At 36.7% G+C, this 24144-nt stretch overlaps 2 protein-coding genes across 4 annotated transcripts in view; one reads left to right on the top strand and one right to left on the bottom strand.

Moving 5' to 3' along the window:
- Positions 1-2423: 2423 nt before the first annotated feature.
- Positions 2424-15852, top strand: LOC132096836 (phospholipase ABHD3-like). The gene is made up of 9 exons (XM_059502476.1): positions 2424-2703; positions 5056-5219; positions 8810-8992; positions 11712-11757; positions 12222-12334; positions 13380-13553; positions 14459-14507; positions 14590-14755; positions 14901-15852. The coding sequence occupies exons 1-9, from the start codon at positions 2542-2544 to the stop codon at positions 15080-15082; spliced, it is 1239 nt and encodes a 412-aa protein (XP_059358459.1). The 5' UTR covers positions 2424-2541; the 3' UTR covers positions 15083-15852.
- A 5024-nt stretch (positions 15853-20876) lies between these two features.
- Positions 20877-24144, bottom strand: part of LOC132096838 (GREB1-like protein) — a 29808-nt gene continuing 26540 nt past the window's right edge. For 2 of the 3 annotated variants that reach the window (XM_059502478.1, XM_059502477.1), the window contains exon 28: positions 23569-24023. In XM_059502478.1, the coding sequence (XP_059358461.1) occupies positions 23713-24023 (311 nt within the window). In that variant the 3' untranslated portion in view covers positions 23569-23712. Of the gene's footprint in view, positions 21107-22081; positions 22221-22482; positions 22684-23332; positions 23475-23562; positions 24024-24144 lie in introns of those variants that run through there. The other variant, XM_059502479.1, reaches the window with a different exon arrangement.

The following is a 24144-nucleotide window of genomic DNA, read 5'->3' on the forward strand; positions in this document are numbered from 1 at the left end:
ACCCTAATTAATATTCATGACTAAGACCGCAGCGGGTTGACTTGGGCGGGGTCTGAGCCGGGTGGCCATGATGGTAGGAGACGCTATCGGTTTTTATCATAGACTGTATAGGTTTTTATACAGTCTATGGTTGCCAGGGGCAATGCCTTCAGAACTTCACAGAGGCGCGACTAAACATTTCAGAGCTCTTTCATTTTTGCACATTTATTATTTCGGCGGAACAGAGACGGATCTACGAATACGAGAAAGAAAAGAAGAAAGTAAAGCAATGCAAAAAGATAAGGCGAAAGAAAGGGGACCTTACAGGAACAAGCTCACACCAAGTGCAAAACAGCGGTGTTTGGAGAAGCTCTCAGGCATCCAAAATATAGACCCATAAGAGCCCCCTGCAGCGGCACAGAGACCTGGACCATTGACCATCTCGTTACAATCTAGTGTTTACGAAACAGTGGCAGTTATTTAAGGTACTTTGTCATTTTGGTCAAGAATTTTCTGCTAAATGCAATGTATAATTACAACACGCTAAAACGCATGTGAAGAAACGTACTTTGGCCAGTACAACGCTTGTTTTCATCACTTGGAGGCTTGTAGTGTCCTGCAGAAAGCCTCGTAACTTTCCAAAGACTTGAGGCTTTTAAACTCCTGCATTGTGTAGTAATTTGCACCAAAAACAAGATAATTCACAATGTCCATATATGTGCATGGAGGTATGGTCCAGATCTCTGTGCCATTAAGATGCAGGGAGCTCGTATGGGTCAATATTTTGGATGCCTGAGAGCTTCTCCAAATACCGCTGTTTTGCGCTTGGTGTAATCTAAAAAAAACTGTATTCCATTGTTCCTATGTTTTCCATATGTATCGTGTGAGGTACTGGAGCGGTTTTAACGCAGCTGTAACTTCCAGGCATTTTAAAACAGTGAAGAATTGCGAGAACCTCCTCTACTACCGAGTTAACAACACACGTAAACAATCCTGTTTCGCCGCCGGTGTCCTGCCAACATGGCGGAGACTGTGATATCGAGGGGAGGGGCTCTGTGATATGACGACATCCTCACTCTTCTTACATTTGAAACTCGGAAACATTTTTAATTCCTTGTCGAATTACGACTCAGAGGGTCACCGTCTAAATCCACACGTATAAGAGCCTCGACACTGACACACGCAAATGGAAATCCACTCAAGAAGCGCGAGTAAAACACGCATATACAATATAAATTCATGGAACCACAAACGATTCTTATTGGTTATTTGCTTCCGCGTTGAGTAAAGGAACACTCATCACGTGACACCATATTACAGGAAGCAGTTCAGACATATGTATACAGGCTCTATTTAAGCCTTAGCCTAAACTGATTTACATTTATTTTGGCATTACATTGACTTCTTTCGAAACATGCTATAAAACTCCCCGTTCAAGCTCTTGTTCTGCACAGCAGTGCTCTCTTGGCAAGGCTTCCAGTCAGTTCTATCAAACCTCTGCAGATGATCCAGAATACAGTTTGCAAGATTAGTCTTTAACAAGAAAGAAAAGAACAAAAATGACCGCACGTCACACCTTTGTTCATCAATTTGTATCGGCGACCAATAGCTTCTCGTGTAGATTTCAAGGCATTGATGTTTGCATACAAAACCAGCACTGGCTCTGCAACCCTTAACCTAAATTCTCTACTCAGGCTTATTTGCCCTCCAGAAGGTTGCATTGACCCTCTAAACTTTACCACTCTCTATTCTAATTCTATTCGTGTGTCTATATATATATATATATATATATATATATATATATATATATATATATATATATATATATATATATATATATATTTATATTTATATATATATTTATATTTATATATATATTTATATTTATATATATATTTATATATATATATATATATATATATATATATATATATATATATATATATATATATATATATTTATATATATATATTTATATATATATATATATATATATATATATATATATATATATATATATATACATACGCTTGCATACTGCGTTAGGCTGAGACGTTATTGTTATTTTGTTGATTTTGATTGCTTGTATTGTACTCATTTATAAATCGATTAGGATTAAAGCGTCTTCTAAATTACTAAATGTAAATGTAAAATTCGTATTAAATAAATACATATTGAAATAATTTCTGTAATTTAGAATTTAGTTTTCAAATGCAATTTTATCCCCCCTTTCGTCATATCTGTGTTTTATATACTCTTTAATAATATTTTGAAAAGCAATTAAACCAACGTTTCGTGTGAAGGCTTTACAGCTTCTGTGTGTGACTTTAAATGGACATTGACGCAATCCAATCAAACAACCAATAAGAAACGCCGAGTCACAAGCCCCACCCCCTCCGCCTTCCTTCTGCGGTCTGTTCCATAAAAGAAGCACAGAGTCGCCTCGCAGAGCGCCACCCATCTTCCGTCTTTAAACTCCTGTCTCTGTTCACCTCTGCATCCTTTATTCAGCTGCAGCAGCTCGAGTATCTCAGAGACCGGAACCGTGGGCTTTATAGGGCCATGATCTCACTGGAGCTTAATTTTAATTTATTTACGAGTGACCTTTCACATTACTTCAAAAACCAAGTCAAAGTCGGGCTCCTCGGCTCTGGGGTGGGACTCTCAGTGGTGCTCGGATTCAGCGCCGCTTATGCCTGCTACTACCTGCTCTCTGTGGCCAAGGTAAGGACATTGTCTGTCCGTTCACGTTAATGTACAAATGAATGGCGTGATTCGGATGCTCGTGCACGCCTATCGCTGCGCGCGGACTACCGGCTAATAAAGACGCAAGCGACTGTATTACGTCATCGTAGTCCTGTCACTCCGTGCAGAACAGATATTAATGTCATAATGCGCTTTGAAATACGCATTAAAGCTTCCATTTGTCAAAATAGGTCTTATTCTACTCTCTTGTTGCATTTGAAACATATACACAGGTAGAAAAAAATAGTGCCTTAAAACCATATTTCCCCATTTTAAAGCTTAGACGAGGAAATACATTTTAAGGTAGTGACACTGCATATTGTATTATAATTCACTAGTGTTCTAATCTATATCACACTGAACAAAACACTGATTTATTGTTAAATAGTGATGGATAAACATAATAGGATAAAAATAATGGTAATAAAACTTCGGTGATTGTTTTTTTGTTGTTGTTGTCACAATTTGTAACAGTCACAAAATAGATCTAAATGGCACAAATAAATATAAAACTATACAAAGATAAATTACGGCAATTAAACTATTAAAATTATTAAACAATTATTCATAGGATATTCATGAAGTCACTATGGACTAAGTTTATTTAGGCTAAACAGTTTATTTTCTTGAAGTTTGACCTAAAAATGTTTTGTATTTTTATGTCACAATTATATTCTTTATTGTAATAAGTCAATAAAATACATCTATATAAAATTTGTCTTGTTAATATTAATTGAATTATTATTCATCATAATTATAATAATTATATATTTATGAGTGAATAAATTATGAGTGGATAAATGAATGAGTGAATAAATAAACGAGGGAATGAGTGCATTAGTGAATGAGTGAATGAATGTGTGTGTGAGTGAATGGGTGTGTGAATGAATGAGTGAATGAATGAATGAGTGAATGAATGTGTGTGTGAGTGAATGGGTGTGTGAATGAATGAATGTGTGTGTGATTGAATGGGTGTGTGAATGAATGAATGAGTGAATGAATGTGTGTGTGAGTGAATGGGTGTGTGAATGAATGAATGAGTGAATGAATGTGTGTGTGAGTGAATGGGTGTGTGAATGAATGAATGAGTGAATGAATGTGTGTGTGAGTGAATGGGTGTGTGAATGAATGAATGAGTGAGTGAATGAATGTGTGTGTGAGTGAATGGGTGTGTGAATGAATGAGTGAATGAATGTGTGTGTGAGTGAATGGGTGTGTGAATGAATGAGTGAATGAATGAGTGAATGATTGAATGAATTAGTGAATGAATGAATAATTGAGTGAATTAATGAATAAGTGAATGAGTGTACGAATGAGTAAATTAGTGAATGAATGAATGAATGAATGAATGAGTGCATTAATGAATGAATTACTGAATGAATGAATAAATGAGTGCATTAGTGAATGAGTGAATGAATTAATGAGTGAGTGAATGAGTAAATAAATGAGTGAGTGAATGAGTGAATGAATAAATGAGTGAACGAATAAATCAGTGAAAGAATGAGTGAATTAGTGAATGAATGAATAAATAAATGAGTGAATGAATGAATAAATTAGTGAATGAATGAGTGAATTAGTGAATGAATGAATAAATGAGTGATTGAATGAATAAATTAGTGAATGAATGAGTGAATTAGTGAATGAATTAATGAGTGTATTAATGAGTGGATAAATGAATGAATAAATGATTGAATGAGTGAATTTATAAATGAAAAGGGGATAAGGAGGGGGTAAATGAATGAATAGTTTAGCTATTTTTCTTTTTCACAGAAATATTTAACTGTTCTAGTTAGGGATGGGACGATAACCGGTTTTATTGATAACCGTGATAAAATGTGCTGAAGGTTAGTAATATCGTTTAAAAATGAATTATCATTAAAACCGTGTTTGATTATCGCGGTTTTAATAACTCGCTATTAAATCATGTCCAGCCAGCAACAGTCTGACGCAAGCGCAGCGCACAATGTTTTTTTGTTTTTTTTTTCGAGAAGGAATGGCGAAAGTCAGTGACTTTTCTATGCTTCTACACTTTTCATTGTAAGGAAGGAAATGCCACAGAATTTAATCTTTCTTTAAATTAAGTGCATAGAGTTGCTAGTTTTATTAGTTGTTTGTTGATTATTAAATATAAAACTTGCTGAAATGTTTTCAGTGTGAGCATCAACTATTTTTGAACACTTTCATCTCGTTTCAACAAAACCGTGATAATATTGATAATCGTGATAATTTTAGTCACTATAATCGTGATATTAAATTTTCATACCGTCCCATCCCTAGTTCTAGTTTTGCTTTCTGAGATAACCACCAGTCCCTTTGCTCGTTGTCTTGCAGAAGCCCATACTGATATCTGGAGGAAAGAAGTTTCATCAGTTCCTGAGGGACAAATGCCCCGTGGTCTCAGAGACATACTACCCCACGTTCTGGTGCTGGGAGAGCCGGGTGCAAACGCTGCTCAGACCCTTCGTGACCGCCAAGCCCTGGGTCAACTACAGAAAGTGAGCACACTTCCCTCACAGTCAGAATGTGTCAGGCTTCACTCCACCAAGCCAATAAAAGTTTTCAAAGAAATGCACAATTATTGGTAATGCATGATAATTACTCCGGCATCTTTCACTATCAAACCATTTCACAAGCCTTAAAGTCAGAGGAAGTGGTTGATCACAATACCAGGCTTGCTTTAGACAGGAAATGAACATTTTCTCTGAACGCTGGTGAATATGCATTGTATGTAGCTCCTATTTTTAATTTGCCATTGCCTAATAACAGGTTAAAGGTATAAGAATAGCAGTCTGAAGGTTAATTTGCCAAAAGCTGAGTCTTCATCTACACTGAAGTTGCCACCGTCTCTCCTCTTGAGGATACATTTAGCCTTCTTTAACATATAAAAGAGCCCTTGGTAGATGATCAGAGAGCTTCTTTCAGCATTCATTTCATTGATTTTCTGATGCAGTGATTGTCTGATGAGAGAGTAGCCTCATGCAGATTCACAGATTATTTTTTGCAAACAGCATTAAATGAAAACAGTCCATTTTATATTTTATTATATGATATATGTTATTGACCCTATTGCAAAAATAATTATTTATTTATTTAATTTTTACTTTGTCATTTTAATTAACATGTAATATCTTGATTATTATTGTTATTCATTGTATTTTAGAGTGAAATTGTATTTTTCACAATAATAATGTTTCCTATTTTGTTTTATAATTCATTCAGTAATAAGAAATATCATAATTTTCCCATCACAGTACAGGAAATAAATCTCTTGTACTTCGTTTACATTGCAACTTTAAAGCCTCTGGGATTTGAACATTGTTTGCTGCAAAAAAAATAGTTAGCTGGTGAAACAGTGTTTTGTGTGGTGAATGGCAGTATATTTATCTTATGGTAGAAACTGTTAGTTATTGATTCAGTGCTGCAGTGCATCTCTCACTAAACCAATCTGGAGGCTAAATCACCTCCTGTGTGTTTCTGCTCAGCGATCAGAGAAGATGCATGCATGCAGTATCCTCTGCATCCGTTCTGTTCGACTCGTCACCTGCGCTGCTTTTAACGGGATTGGAATCAATAGCTAATCCGTGTCCTACGTCTCAATATGCAGCCGGCATGAGCGAGCAAATCTGCTTACGGATCCTGCTGTTTGTGTGCAACGATCGAGGACAGTGTTTGAAGTCAAGGGCGTCTGAGTTTGACCGCCCCGGCAGCTGCGCTTTCCTGTTAGGAAGGAAGGGTGTGATGCATGCTGGGACGCACTGAATGCTCTGGTGTGTGATGTCATCCGTCTCTGACACCGCCAATGTCATGTAGTCAGGTGTGAAATTAGAGCTTCTGTTTTGGAAACAGAATGTCCTGGGAATACAGATCCAGACGGGATAGAGCAACATCAAATACCAGCAGGGTTTGAGCTTTCTGTTCAGATTTAGTGTCTAAAGTCTTGGTACTAAAGGAATCTAGGTGGTTGAAGGCCACATACAGTAGTTTTACTAAATAATCAAAGTAGTCTGATCTGTGTTTGCAGCACAGCACTCGCAATAGAAGTCTATAGAGCAAGGCTTTGGTGATTCACACTTTTATCTTTTTCACTTTTTCACAGATTTATTTATTTAGTTCACAGTAATATACAGTATTAATGTTGCATATCTTTTTAAATAATAAAATAAATTCAGTTGAATATGAAACAAATATTAATGTTAAAATTGAAATTTACAGCTGAGCTTTTTCTCAAATACACAATGTTTTATTTTAAAGAGATGGTATTTTATATGTTTATTAAAAATAAATATATTATTATTTTTATTCTTTAAAGAAATAAAGCAAACCTGGATCTTTTTAAAATAGCATTTTAATTGTAAGATTTTTGCACTAGTAATATTTCCTATTTTCTTTTTTCAAATTTGATTTATTAATGATAAATATAACAAATTATTATTATCATCATCATCTTAATACATGACCACAACATTCTTGGCCAAATTGTGAACCCCTACAAAAAAAAAAAAGATCTGTGACAGATTGGTCTCTCAATGTCTGGCGTTTTGAAGGGTGGGATTTACATGTCTATAAAAAACTTTCCCACATTCAGAGTGACGCAGTGACTGCAGACAGACTTGGTCTAGAGTGCATCTTCAATGTTGGCTCTGAAATGACATCGCACACATGTAGCTCTACATGACGTCTGGTCTCTGAGAAAGCTAGCTGTAAAACAACACGAGAGTCTCTGGAGGAGTCATGAAGAGTCCATTCATTCAGAAATATCAGCCGAATTCAGCCAATTTCTGCCTGACCTTCATAGAGAACATTTCTATCTCAACTAATTTGGAGTAAATAGTTAGTCAGATAAGTGTTTGTTTAACAATCAGTTTCTACAATTTAATAAAAGTTTGAGGTCTGTACAATAAAAAAATGACTTTTATGATCCCCATGGCTGCATTTATTTGATAAAAAACAGTTAAAAAGTAAGCATATTGTGAAATACATATATTATTTTTGTTTTATTTTAAAATATTTTATAATATATATATTTTTTTGTTATTTATTTCTGTGACGAAAAAGCACTTTTTTTAATAATCACTATACTAATCAAAATAAAGTGATTTACAATAATACTGATGTGTCTGTATTTTGAATTTCTATGTATTAATCCTTTTTAATCAAACATCCTTTTAAGTAGTTATGATTATATTTTACTATATACGGGGGGGTGCTTTTGAAAACTTTTTATAGGCGTATAAAACTCTAAAGGCAGAGGTTGACCCAACTTTTTAGGCAAGCACCAGATAATAATCTTAGGCGGTATGTCATGAAATGTTTTTAACACGACGGAAAATTATTTTACGTGATCACAGTGTAATAAAAACATTGTACATTAGCCCTAATAATTTTAATGATTTAATTTCCAAACAAAGAAATTATGTAGACAAAGAGAGCAAAAAACACAGTATCAACAGGAACTGAATTTTGCGCAATTTTGTGTCGCGAAATGATCCACTGTTTAGAAGCGCTCCAATTGGATCGCGTATCTCAAATAATTAGATTCAGATCGGGACGTCTGAGTGGGTTTGCGAGTGTTTTTATCCCCACCAGAGGCATAGACCAAATTGCACCATGTATATATATATATATATATTGTACTAGTATATTTTGTTTTAAATATCAGATATGTTATGCTCTCAGTCATCTGCAAGTACATTCGTTTGATAGTTTAAAGGTAATTTCAATCAGGATCTCAATCACTTTTACATTTTACATGCTTAAGCATTAAAGTTGGTTTTCATTATACAAGCACAAACTATTTAAACGGAGTTTGCATAGAAGAACCAAGCACACTATTTTGTTTGCAGTTCAATCCAATTACATTCATACTGTACATTTTAAGTGGCTTAAGAGGCCGCTGTGGTGTGATACGGATTGCCATACAACTGTTGTACTGCAATGGTACTTTATGGTACTTTTGTAAGCGGACTAACATTCCTGTAACAGTTTCTCTCTTTGTACTATTTATGAGAGCTTAAGCTAGTATTAACACACAATTCTACAGTTTGACTGAATGTTCCTAAATTAAGCTGTTCTGTGTGTCCGGCAGTGAGCTCATTACAGCACCAGATGGAGGCCAGATCTCTCTGGATTGGTTTGACAATGATGACAGCGCGTCCCACCCGGACCAGTCCACGCGCCCCACTGTGCTGCTGCTCCCGGGACTGACGGGCACAAGTCGCGAATCCTACATTCTGCATATGGTACAGCAAAGCCGGGATCTGGGCTACAGGTGAGCAGCCTGATTCACAGCCGTTCATTTAGAAAAGGGTCATGATGATTCACTATGTACTTGTTCTCTTGATAAAGAATGCTTGTTATACTATGGAACTCAATAATCCATATTTACACATCCCAATCAAGCCATTTCCAGTTCAGTCACAGTGAGAAATAATAGCACATCAAGGGTAGCCAGGTCTGCGAACAAAACTAGCCCAAAACTATGATAGCTGACCCAAAAATTCTGTCCCAATTTACTCACCCTAAACTGGTTTCACATCTGCATGAGTTTCTTTCTTCTGTTACTTATTTTTAATTAATAAACCTATTTTTTAAGGCAGTGCTGATTTTTGTTTATTGACAGTGAAGTGTTTCATGTGATCGAGCACCTGCCTTAAGTTTTTGGATGTGTGCATTTTATAGCTTCTTCGTTTCTTTCTTCTGTTGAACACAAAAGCAGATGTTTTGCAACAGTTGCTGGTAGCCATTGACTTCCATGGTATTTTTTCCCGGTACTATGGAAGTTAGTGGCTACTAGAAGTTTGTTTGGTTACCAACATTTTTCTTTTGTGCTCAACAGAAGAAAAAGTCAAACAGGTTTGGCTCAACTGGCAGAAGTTTCAGTTTTGGGTAAACTGTCTCTTTAAAAAAAAAAAAAAAAATTCAAATGTGTTTTTATCAAATGTTGTAAATCTCAAAAACTGAATCATTCTGGGGAAAAAACTAACTCAATTTATCTGTCAATTTCACCTTACTGGCACAATGACTCACTGACTTCAGAAGCAAGTTGAATAGACTACTTTTATGATATATGTGTAATATTTTTATGATGCTCTTGCGTCCTTTTTATGACCTACACATCATTCCTGTGAATTTTAAATTCTTAAAAGCACATTAATATAGATAAATTGATGTGCCGTTACAAGTTTGCTTATATCAGATATTTTACAATCATCACAATTTCTGTTTTTTTAATGCACAACTGTGTTCTCCTTCCCCTTCAACTTGAATCCTAACCGCAGCAGTAGTGCACTTCAACAGCAGCAATTTCTATTAGCTGTGCACATTTTATACCATGGGATTCAGAAAGGCTTGAATGGATGCTTTTGTTAGCTTTATGCCACACCTGCACCAGAACATGAGTAGCTTACAATACCCCTGTAACATCTTTGTGCACACTAACACAAAATCAGTGACATGTGCTATAGATGTTAACTTTGTTTTGCAGCTGAGCATTTTAACCTCGTGAAGTTTTAATGAGCCATTTGTGTACCGACTGATGGATTTCGGGATCTCCGCTGTTTAGATGTTGAAATTGGTCTTTTTCATTTCAAAATGCTTACAGTATACTTAGTAAATTATGTTGTGGTATTTTAAGTTACATTAAGTAATGACGTGCAGTCAAAATCAATGCAGCACTTATTAGACAACAAATGAGAAATAAATCAATAAATGAACATGAGTTATTGGAGAAGAACGAGACAGCTGTATGATATGAGAGATGTACAACTAGAGTAACACAGAGACAGTGGTCTGTTATCGATTTAGCAGTCATTGCACAAAAATATTTGTTAATTAATAATGCAATAATTGACCAATCTGTGAAATAATATGTCCAGGGATGCCTTTAGAAAGGTAAGAGGGTTGACAGTTTTTGCCATTTATTACACTCCGTGTGTACAATGTCTAAAAAACATTTTAGTTACTCAAAAGAAAAGAAATATATATTTTAAAAACTAAAACTTATTTGATTTCATCTAATTGCCTGATTGAACTGTTCTTTTTTTTTGTTAAAAAGCTAAACTTAAAACTAATAATTAAAAAAATTATAAATACATATAGTTATTAAAAAAACTATTAAAATGACAGAAACACACATCAGAATTACTAGAACTTTAACTATAATTGAATATAAAACAGAGACACAAAACTAAAATTTCATATTACCAAAAACATGCAAGTTTTAAGCACTTTGAAACCCGTTTTCAAAAATACGTGTTTTCAGTCCCCAAAACACAGATGCCATGTAAATGAACCGGCAAAACACGTCCAGCTTTTGGCTGAAAATGTTGTCGTGTAAATGAGCCCCTTTTAGTTTTAGTTGATGATATAACAGCAGTTTGTCTTTGGAGGAGTACCCAAGAAATCCAGAATGAAATGTAGAGAAAGAAAGTAGCTTAAATGGAGTGATATCAAACCTGTTTGAAGGAAGAGAGCAGAAGTAGGAATGTAGTTTGACTGTACAGAGTTACATGTTATATCAGATAACTCTGGCTGTGCTCTTATCAGCTCCATACATGTAATGTGTGTGATACACATGCAGTGAAACAAGATATTGCCCTCCTCAAAGGGAAATGATTGAGTTCACAACAATTAATATCATTTGGTGTAGGACATGACTTTGAGATTCAGGAGAACCTAATGACACAAACACTGTCACTGTGTGGGATCTCTAAAATGCTTGTGTAGATGGAAGAACTACATGTATTTATTTAGCAGGTCACTTTTATCCAAAGTGACTTACAGGTGAGGGATGTACTTCCTTAAACTACTAATGAAATGTCAGTTTTATTTGAACTTGTGTGTGTGCGAGTGTGGTGTAGTGATATAGAACTATAATGTAGTCAACAAAACTGGAAGTACTTTATACTTTACACAAATGAATGAATGCCTTGAGAACATGAAGAATTCAACTACAAAACGTTCTGGGAATCCTTTCTTGTGTTTTTCAGATGTGTGGTGTTCAATAACAGAGGAGTATCGGGTGAAAAGCTACTGGTAAAGAGAACCTTTTATCTCGGTGTTTTGTTCAGTAACTTAAACCAAAATGTTGTCACGTTAAGCTTTGGCATAAGCAACACACACTTCTGCCAGCATGAGTATCAGTTATTCAAATTAAAGTTATTTAATGTTTGTAAGCTTTGTATACAAGAGCCTGTCGATAAATCCTTTCCTCTGACTCAAGAACTTTGTTGGTTTTTCCGTCCAACAGAAGACGCTTAAAATCCCTGCTGTGATACTCAGAGAGCTAGTAATAAAATGTTTGAAGATGTTTGAAGAGAATCTTCATAAAAACCTTTGCAGATGCATGATATTGTCCCATTGAAATAGATGTAATTGTAGGAAAAATCAGTAAATGCATGCTTGATCTTAGAGTCAGATTGAAAGATTCCCTGAGTATAAATGCAGATCTCTGGTGTGTGTCTGTGGTTGTCCTATATCCTCTGCTCACTGTGCTCTAGACGCCTAGGACGTACTGCGCAGCGAACACAGAGGATCTGGAGGTGGTCATCGAACATGTCCAGAAGACCATTGACAAAGCTCCGCTCATGGCGGCTGGGGTTTCAATGGGCGGGTGGGTTTAACACACACACAAACACACACACACACACACACACACACACACACACACACACACAGGGTTTTATCCTGCCCTTAATGGGAATTCAGCTGCTATGATCACACATCACACACCAGGACACTCTAGCAGTGTGTTTTCCACTGATCCGAACTGTACAGGGCCTTTAATTAAATAGAGAGTCAGCATGCAGTTGTCTGTGTGAAATCCTCCACCATTCAGAAGTCTGGGGTCTCCTCTGCTCACCAAGGCTGCATTTATTTCTAAATATAGTGAAATATTTTTCGAATGTAAAATTAATGTTTTGGAGTTGAATATATTTTAAAATGTAATTTATTCCTGTGATGCATCATTCCTCCAGTCTTCAGGGTCACACGATCTTCAGAAATCAGTCTAATATGCTGATCTGCTGCTCAAGAAGCATGTACTATTATTATCAATGCTGGAAACAGTTGTGCTGGTTAAAATTATTGGGAAAACTGATTGAAATTTCTGTGAAGCGAGAAACACAGACAAACTTACATAATCAAACCGTGATTGGTGTTTGTGATTATTAAACCAGGAAAAGACTGTTATTGATATATGAAGCCTCCATGTATCCATGTGAATAATCACTGCAGTTTCACCTCCACACATACTGCACTTCATTAAAACATCATCTATTATGAAGGAAACAAACCCATACACGACTGAAAAATGGACGTTTTTCCCTGAAAAGCGTTATATTAACATGTTTATTCCTGACTGGTATTATAAAGTGTCCCCAATTCATGCTTTGTTCATGCATGTATTTCCCCAGATGACATTTAATTTCCCAGATCCTCACAGCGTCATTTCACTCTAAATTTATACCTGGTTCTAAGTAAAAGCGGCGCTCTATACCACTCTGTCTTACAGAAAGAAAAGGGTCAGCTTCACACGGCTTGTGTACAAAAAAACTAGCAGCCACACATGATGATGAGACAAATTAATTTGGATATGTGAGATGCTATATGTTGTCGCCACTGTGGTAAATGTTATATATCTAAATGTCATCATATAGGATGATGCTGGCGAACTATCTGGGTCGGAAGGGCTCGGAGGTGCGTCTGAAGGGAGTGGTGGTTTTCTCGGCAGGCTGGGATGTGTTTGAGTGCACGGCTTCACTGGAGAAGCCCCTGGACCGCTTCCTCTTCAACTCCTACCTCACCAGCTGCCTGCAGGCATCCGTGGACCGGTCAGTGGAGTCACAGGGGGTTAAACCGGGCTTAAATCACCACAGTTTAGTGTCTGTGTGTGTGTAGTCCCGTCGCAGAGGACATTGTCCTCGACTGCCTCCTTTTTGGGTTTGATCTCTTGTTGAGTGTTACCAAATGTGCCAAATAAGATTAAACAGAATTTGTTACGTATTATGCTGAAGTACACCGAGTTCCAGAACAGGACGTTGAATTTAAAATTTGCACATATGGGGCTTATTCTACTTTTAATGAACTTTTAAGCCGCTTATCGTCAACTTACAAAAAATGCTACAGTTGTGTTTGATATAGTATATATATACCATGCAACTACTAAACGGCTGCCTGAAATAGATGTACTACTCTTACCATATCTGTAGTATGCAGTACACTATGCACTTTTCTTCTTGCATATAATAACCAAATTACCTTCTATGTTTGCAACAACGCACACTACACTGGGTACGCTATCCCACAATGCTATGCGATCAACTTGACCTACCGTTTGCAGTGTTATGGATCAGCCAGAATTAATATCACCAACAAATTTGACATCTCTTTCATTTAATTGGGCAGCTAAAAGTTTTGACACAAAATGAAATTTAAAAAGTTAAATAGCTTCTGTCAGGCATACCAACTTTGAGAATTAAGCTTGCACTGTGGTTCCTGTAACATTTGGCGAGCAAGTGATGTAATGATACATTTCTCCAAATCTGTTCCCATAAAGAAACAAACTCCTCTACATCTTGGATGGTCTGGGGGAGAGTACATTTTCAGCAAATTGTCATTTTTGGGTGAACTACTATTTTAATTACAAAGCATGTCACTCTTATGAATAGAGTTCTTGTTTACATAAAGATGATCCCAAACCACCAAAACCTGACATTTTCCTCTTTTCTTTTTGCAGTCACCGAACCATTCTTGAAAAACAGTATGACATAGACCACGTGATGAAGGTGAGTCAGTCGTTCTGACTTGCACAATGCCGTGTCACATGCTGTTAATGTAGTATTTCGTATTATTGCTTGCATTCCACAGGCTAAAACAATCCGAGAGTTTGATGAACGTTTCACATCCATCATGTTCGGTTATCCATCCAATGACGACTACTATCTAGACGCGAGCCCCATTCACAAGATCAAGTCTGTGCAGGTGCCAATGCTGTGCCTCAATGCAGCGGACGATGTCTTTTCCCCCAATCATGGTGAGAGATTACAGCACATTATTTCCTTATTGTTAAGAAAACGTGACATTTACATTTAGGGGTGAAGCGAAAGAAACTTGATTTTGGCCCAGCAAGTTGAAAAGGTCCCATCCATGTTGAGCTAAAAATGGTCTTTCATTTTCAGCCTTTCCGGTGGAGGCGGTGAAGCAGAACCCCAATGTGGCGCTGCTCATCACCTGTCACGGCGGCCATATTGGCTTCCTGGAGGGTCTGTGGCCACGGCAGAGCACCTACATGGACCGGGTCTTTCACCAGTTCACCAGTGCCGTGTTTGAGAATGGCAGCGGTCTGGATGATCTCCACTGACCTTCTCTTTCCATTCCCTCTACAGCCATGAGCAAAAAAAATCTGTATACATTTCCAAAATGAAGTGCACAGGTTCACTTGAGGGCCAGGATTTAATATTATTATTATTTATTTCTTTATTTTAGTAGTTTTAAGCACATTTGCATTCATGGAACTGAAATTCTTCCTAGAAATTCTTGCATGTTCCATCCGTCCATCCACTGATGCGCTTATTTGTTTCTTAATTGCATGTCTGCGTATGACTCGCTTAATTAAGTATTTCTAAAAGTGATTTAAGGAAGCATCCACCTGGACCATTGAATCACTCATCAGGTGATGTTACTCAACATGAATCCACACGACGATGAGATTGTCCTGAAAAACAAAAAAAACAACAAGCCTTGTAACCTATTGGTACAATATCACAAAGAAATGTCAAGGTTCACCACTAAATCAAAATCAGCATTAGTTTCATTGTGCTTCAACGGGTATATAAATATTTTAGGCCATTTTGGTTTAAAGACAGTGAACATCCACACAAGGCTACTAAAAAAAATAGATGACAGTTGGCTTAAATGTTGTGTTCCAGTCATTTTGACCTGGATTCTTTTTCCCCGAAATGTTATTTAATGTTATCACATTGGACTAAAACTAAAGCTTGCCGACTTCGTTCACACAGGATATAATAACTTCCTTAAATATTTTGAGAATTGTTATGCTTTTTGGGCTCCAAAAATAAATACCAAACCTGTGCTAATTGAAAGCTGTCAAGCTGACAAAAAGATTAATTCCAATATGACATGTTTCCAAGCAGTTTAAAAGGCTGCTAATTTTCGACTGGGAACACTAAATTAGCTAAAGTGTTTTAAACACAGAACAAGGGTTAATTGTCATGGAAATTATGCAAAAACTGTCAGTTTTTTATGCAAAATGCCTTTAGATGTTTTATGAGATTTTGTCAAATTGCACTAATGTAGAAATGGTTGACCCGAGAATGTTGGAGGGCGTTTGTGCACTTGTTTTGTGCAAGTCTGAAAATTGGTTGCAGAGGCTTTACCTAAACTTTTAATAATGATTCAAAGATGCCGTAAAACCACACCTAAGTAAAGAGTTCCCAGTTCAGCAACGTTAGATTTCACTATTATTGTCATTATTATTGTTCCCAACACCGATCCTGGAGGCACCCCACACTGCACGTTTTGCATGTCTCCTTAATCAAACACACCTGATTCAGGTCATTTGTAAATTTTTGTAAATTTATTTAATTTCGGTCCTCACAGACAATCAATCATACAAAAATAAATAAAGTTATACATAATAACCGAAAAGGTGTAGGCTGAAACCTATGCTTCATCAGCTCATAGGTAGAGACTTCAAGAATTGGTGTGTCAGAGAAAGGAGACATGCAGAATGTGCAGTGTTGGGGTGCCTCAAGGATCGGTGTTGGGAACCACTGGTACTCTACAGTATCAGTTGAAGTATCACTGAAGTGTGTGAAGCCAGTAGAGACTTGTCACGTATTTACAGACAGTATCTTTCCAATTCTCTCCCTAACTTGATGTTTAAGTATCTTAAATGTCTGTAGCTTTGTAGCCCTCAGGGACTAACCCCACTTTCTTTGTGTTTCCCATTTGTGTTTTTAAGGCAAGAAAAGATTGTATCATATCAGTTATTATTTTTCATATGAATGTACCGCATGCACTTTTTTCCCTCATTCAGTACTGTTATATTGACATTGACTAGTTCAACCTTGTAAATTAATTGTTTTTGTTTTTTATGACTAGGAATGTGAAAATTGCACTGATTTTAGTTGAAGGCACTTACCTGTGTAGCCCTGTAAGTCAAGTGTGTTTTCTTGAACCAGACGGACTTGGCTTCAAGGATTCTGTGAAAATGAAAATGACTTGAGCTACTGTTTGTCTAAACTAAAATATCATTGCTTTGAATTTACTTCAGACTCAAATAGCTTTTTATATGATGGCGCCATTGAAATCCTGCCCACGGCTAATTAAATTATATAAAAAATGAGAAAAAATGGACAGGAGCAGTCAATATTTATGTGAGAATGACAGGAATAGCTCAAACTGAAATGAAGGATGTATGTATGACATTGCGGTGACAGGGATTTTATGAGGAAGCTCTTTATAAATGATGTAAAAATCCACCCCAATATAATTGTATGTAGTGATTTTCATGGAGGAATGATATGATGTCCAGAACTAGATGTTAGTTAAACCGCCTAGCAATGTGTTGTATATTGACCTTTCTCTGCTCTAATGACGGTGCTGCTTCATATTGTGCTTCTGACTGTCAGCCGCATCTGCTTCTGTGGACTTTAAAAACGCTTTCTTCTCTGCTTCCCTTCCATCCTGTTTCTGAGTAGCATGTGTCATTGAGTAACTGTACTGACATGCATCACAAAACCTGTAGCACAACGGACATTTTTCCATGAAGACGTCTTTCCTTTTATAGATTTATAAAAGGATTGTGTATTTAACATGTGCAGCAATAAGATTTTAATACCAGATCTATGTCTATGTAGAATAAAATGCACATGTACTTAAATAAATTATGGAATTCATCTGTACAGTTTTTTTTGTTTTGTAAATATATTATTGATGTGGCAATGATTTAATTATGCCACTGTTGTAATCTGAATCTCACAGTCATATATCAAATAGCCTAATAAAATGCATTTTCCACGAATACAGTATACAACAGACCTTGCAGGTTCATTTTCATTCTTTTTTAAATGCTAGGAAGTCAAATGATTATATTTATTCATTAATAAATGTGCATAATTTTAACTAGGGCTGCAAAAAGGTAAAACATTTCCAGTAAATTCTGAAAATGTTCCAGAAATTCTTCCAGGGATTTTTGGAAAGTTTACGTAAATTAACAGGACATTTTCCACCCCTTTGCAACTCTAATTTTAATTCTGTTACCACAATTTGGGACATGCATACAACCTAAAATCCTAAATTTATTTGATTTGTTATTTTCCAGCTACAAACTTTAATATCACAGGGTTGATATTTTTCTAAATCAATCTGCGACTCAGTAAAGATTATTTAGTTTGGGATTCAATATTGCTTTTTAGTTATTTCTGAACATGCTTGATACTAAACTATTTGATTGCTCATTTTTCTCACACTAACAGAGCTGAATATTTGAACTTGACTTGATGCAGTCAACAATCTGTACAAAATCTAAGAAAATGCAATTATTTACTTATTATTAATACTTATTCATTACTAAATGATTTACTACATCCTGTCATGCTGTAGAAAAAAGTATTTAAAGCAACACATCCGAGGTCAAGAGTAAAATAAATAAATAAATAAAATGTTTTGTTTAAAAAAGCTAAATAAAAGAAAGCTTAATAAAGCTAAATAAATATGCAATAATTAGCTTTAAACATCGGATAAAGCCAGGTTTGTGCTAATAAACTTAATTTGAGCTCGATAAGAGACATTGTTTGAAGGAACTTTGACCCACATTCCAAGCCCTTTTCTGTTTAAATTCCCATCCAGACTGGAAGGGCAGACTGCTAAGATCATCAATGTATAGCATATCTGCTATACACTAATTATAATCTCATTATAAACCTCTAACCAGATGGAGAAGTAGTTACCAAGAAGATGAGTGAGACATTAACATTATCAAAATATATGTTTACTCCAGAGGGTTTATGTAAAACATAATGTTTCACCAAAAGAAAATGCACTTTTTGAAATACAAGGCATTCTGGACACATAACTAATATAAAACCATGGTATTACCATCCGATTCCATTACTGTAGCATAGTATGTTTTTTAAACGAATGATTCATTTCAATTCTTTTTGCTTCTGCAGGATACATTCACTGTATATATTCAGCCTTATATTATTAGCCAGTATATGTTTCTAACAGAGCATATGTCTGCATCTCAGTGTGAATTTGTGTGTGTTTGGGCATGTAAGTAGGGCATCTGGGCTCTTCTGACTATAATAGGATGTAGCAAAGCATCAAAACACCGCCTGCCAGATTTATTTTGGACTCTGCGGTTCACTCCTCACTCGAAAACCACCCACAGGCTTTCACCCTTGGCAGTCATCATAGGATATCTCGACGAGCTGAGTGGACTGATAATGTGTCACGCTGCTTTAACAGGGTTAAAGTTCACTACTTCTCTTGGGTTGAACTGTGGTGTGATTTTATACAGAGTCCTGCAATATTGAGCACAGAAGTGACTGTATACAAGGTTCATTATCGGTTGATGACTGACGGTCTGACTCGGCAAATAAACACAGCAAACATATAAGACTGTGTTACGGAAACAGCTTATCATCAATAGATACAACACAGTAAGGTACAGTATACCTTATACAGTTAGCTAAACCTGCACATGACAATGAACAAGAACATTTTTGACATCAGAAAGTTTCACATAAATCGTAGATAACACTTTATTACATTCATTTATCTCGACAGCAACAACAACATTTTTGTGAAATCAAATGTTTACTAAAGCAGTAGATCACGAGGTAGAAGATTTCACAGCTGACAGGAAAGATGCAGAGATTGTGAGAAGCAAATTGCATCATTTATGTGCACATCAAATTAGCTACGAATGAGACACATTCGAAAGGTTGTCCAGTGGGTTTTAGGCTTTCTTCATCATTACATTCAATATCATTATGGGAACCGGTGCATTTTATTCCAAACACTCCAGTTGGTTCATAATAACGTAAACCATACATCTGGTATGCTTCACATTAATCGATTTCTAATACATCATCTGTGTGCAAAGCTTTTGGTGATGAATTCAAGGACTTGACCTAGCAAAGCATTCCTGATATTTCAATGATTATCAGTCCAAGAAGCTTTTTCAATAAATAAAACCACCCCTCAAAAAAGGGATCCATTTTTCTCATTTTAAATAAATCACCCGAGACAGAAACGAATGGGTCCTAGGAAGATTCTTTGTGCCATGGAAAAACAAAAGGACATGGTTTGATCCGTGACACATACGGCTCAAAGTGACTCTTCGGTAAAACTAGCCAGAATCCAAAACCAAAGTCTGTCATATATATTAATATCGGCATTTCTTAAAATGTAAACAAAGTCCTAAACACAATTCAGAACATTCATCTTCTCAAACATACCATATATAGGTAGCTATCATTATGAAATGGCCATTGTTTTTCCAGTTTCACTGATCTTAATCGTCTCTTCCAGAGTGGAGTTTGGGATTGTGTCAACGTTAACAAGTGTGCAACTCCAAAACATCCCCAGCTACTTCAATAAAGGCAATGTTTCAATGAAGAATATGATTAATCGATGCTAACTTTAAACAACATGGCCTTAACACTTTTGAGACATGCACCAAATGGCATTTACAATCATTCTGGCCGAAATCAATAAGATCAGAAATGGCTTTCATTGGCGGCTGCTGACATCAGTAATTGAAACTTGGGTGACTGACAACTCTGAGGAGCAAGGAATGTTTTTTGGATATCTTTGGCAAGATTAAAGATTATAGAAGATCCTTTGTCTTTTCACCATGATGAGATTTCCCAGTGAAACGCTCCTTGGTCTTTGGTGGACGGCATTAATGGTGAGCAGTACATAAAGCAGGCAAGAAGAAAGAAAGAATAGCAGTCTTATGAACATAATTCCCTGAGATCATGTGTAGAAGGACATATCCTTCGCAGTGTCCTCGTGTGTTAGGACAAGCACAATCACCAACAAACACATTTTTCCAAAATATAAAAAGGGAAACGCAAAATCTGCATCTGTCATTTCTTCAACGGATCTATCCTCATGGCCGGTGTTGGAGAGCTACGATGCTGGAGAACAAACAGCCAAGCGGTTGAAGGGAAAAGGAGATGAGGAGGTCAGATATGGCGGCCAGTGAGGAAGTAGAGGGGACGGTCCTCGCTACAGTTGGCCGTCTGAAACTCGTCCCGCAGACGAAACTGCCACTCGTCCTCCAGCTCCAGACGCACAATAGTCTGACGCAGAGAGCTGCGGTCCTGACAGATCACACACAGCGTGGCGCCTGCAAGACCAGCGACAGAAGTGATCATGATTTCAATCTCCTCACAGGAGCACAATGTGCTGTTACTGTTCTGATGAACTTTCATATTCAATGTGTATGTGGAGCGGAGCTTAGAAATTTGAATGAGCTATTTTAGTTAGAAAAACAGGGTTTTCTGTTTGAGATGATAGAAATGGGAAGGTTTGGGATCAGTGAGATTACGTTTATTTAGAAAGGATTCATTAAACTGATTAAAAAGATATCATATGTGATCCTGAAGCAGAAAAGCAGTCTCAAGTCTCTATATTTGTAGCAATAGCTAAAAAAACATTGTATGGGTCAAAATTATCGTTTTTCTTTTATGCCAAAAATCATTAGGATATTAACTGAAGATCATGTTCCATGAAGATATTTTGTAAATTCCCTACTGTAGATATATTAAAACCTAATTTTTGATTAGTAATATGCATTGCTAAGAATTCATTTGAACAACTTTAAAAGTGATTTTCTCAATATTTAGATTTTTTTGCCCCATCAGATTCCAGATTTTCAAATAGTTGTATCTTGGCTTAATATTATCCGATCCTAACAAACCAAACATCTATGGAGAGATTATTTATTCAGCTTTCAGATGATGTATACATCTCAGTTTAGACAAATTTATATCACATATCAGCATGTAAGAATGATTTCTGAAGGATCGGTAATGATGCAGAAAATACAGCTTTGCATCACAGGAATAAATTACATTTTAAAATATATTCAAATAGAAAACAGCTATATAAAATTGTAATAATATTATAGATTTTTGTTCAAATAAATGCGGCCATGGTAAGCTGAAAAAAAAACGTATTTAAAAATAAAACAAAATAAAAAACCTGACTGACTCCAAACCGTTTGAACTTTTTGACAGTGTGAGTGTATTTTGGATTTTTCTTTTTATATAATCATTATTTTATTTTTTTCACATTCCAGCTGTAAGGGACCCGGCCTCACCTTTGAGGAAGTTGAATTTCTTCAGGAGGCTTGAAACAACAAAGGAGTCACACAAGTAGAGCAGCAGTCCACCGAACATCACGCCTTGATGATCCACGTTCACCGAGTGAGGCCGGGAGCTCATGTAACACATCTGAATCTGGAAACACAATAAACTGTCAATACTGTGTCTCAAGTAATTGTTTTCATTTTCTGACTGTCGATACTTATTCAATAATAGCTAGCTGTTGTTTTATGAAAAGAGCTGCGTGAACATTCTTCAAAAGCTCTCCTTTTGTGCTCCAGGAAACACATACATAAGAGCACACAGGTTTGGAGTTATTTTAAGGTGAGTAAATAATCAAAACATTGATTTTGAGTGAACTATCTCTTGAATTGTGAGACTTGTCATTTATTTGCACCTGTGGGCCGAGGTTGAGGTAGCTGTCTATGGAGAGCACGGGGTTAGCGCTGTTACAGAGGGCCAGAGGAAAGAGCCGGTGGCTGCAGGACTGAAGAAACTTCTCCAGCAGGAACTGAGCCGGCGCAGACAGCAGTGTGTGTTCACTGTCCGGAGCGCACACATACTGAGACACACACACACGCACCGGGGTCTCCAACCTCTGCGGCACAAAACACATAGTCTTACAATTACACTCGTTCTTTACAAACTGTCAAAACATTTTCACAGTCCCAGAAATGTGTCAAATCCAAAAAATATCGAATCTAATCTAATGCAATCATTTTAATGTCCCGATTTGCTGCTAAAGAAACATTTCTGATTATTTTCAATGTTTAAAATGTTTTTTGTGGAAACTGTGATATGTTTTTTTTTTTTGCAAAGTACAAAAAAAGCAGCATTTATTTCAAATATATATATATTTTTTTTTTTTTGCGACAACATAAAAGTATTTACTGTCACTTTTGATTTAATTTAGTGCATCCTTGTTGAATAAAATTATACATTTCTTAAATTAAACCTTACTGACAGCAAACCTTTGAATGGTATTGTAACTCTACTCATTTTATTGATTAATATATCGATATTTAATTATAGAAATTGCACAAATCTCGCAGACATACGTAGTGAATGTAAATTTTAGGATGATAGAAAGCTTTTAAAATGCATGAAATCCAGAATCAATATGATTTCATAGCGCCCACTAGTGAATGTATACTATAACTGCAGTCTCCATTAATGTCATGCTAACAAGCTAATATTAGCGTCTGGATGTAATGAAGCATTTTGAAGCAGTCCTTTCTGAAGCTCACCATGAGTTTGGGCTTGATGAGGAAGTCTTTATGTCCTCCGATGGGGATGTGTTTCTTCATGACGCTCAAGTGATTGAACCGACAGAGCAGGAGACCACTGCTGTTTGCCCTCAGGTTAAAGTCCACCTCTTCACATGTGAACCTACACACACACACACATTTAGACTGTTACTGGTGCATCACTAATGACTTAAAGTCTAGTACTCAAAACTACATGTGCAAACACTCACCGGTTGAGGTCGTACTGGACGTTCTGGGTGAGGTCGACGTTCAGCATGACGAGGTCGTGCAGGTGACAGCGAGAGAAAGGGCTTGTGGGTGCTTGAGAAGACAAAGCACTGTTCCATTTGCGCAGGCCACACATGGCATACAGAGAGATCTTAGGAGTGGCCTCCATGTGCTGCAGGACGCTCTTCAGTGACACGTTCATCACCGCGCTGAGAGAGAGAGACACAGAATCCAGAGATGTTAGACAACGACAATCCAACAAATCTGTCCACGGATCCATTTATCATTACATGCCTGTTGCCCTCGGGTCCAGGCTGATGGGCGTTCCACAGGACGCAGGAGTCGTCCATCATCACGATGAAGGGCCACACGTCCTGTCGTTTGACGCCCTGCTCCTCTTGTCTGTTCCTCTCCAGCTCCAGGTTGTGATAGGACAGTTCCTTGATCATGAATCGAGCCGCTCCTGAAACGCCACATCAACACAATCAGTCTCAACTATGAAAGCACTGAATAATCGCAATTTTGCAAATCCTTTTTTTCCTCAGAATTGTGGGATAAGCTTGCTATACTGAGTTCAATATACA

Source organism: Carassius carassius, chromosome 20 (assembly GCF_963082965.1).
Source record: "Carassius carassius chromosome 20, fCarCar2.1, whole genome shotgun sequence".
Lineage (NCBI taxonomy): Eukaryota > Metazoa > Chordata > Actinopteri > Cypriniformes > Cyprinidae > Carassius > Carassius carassius.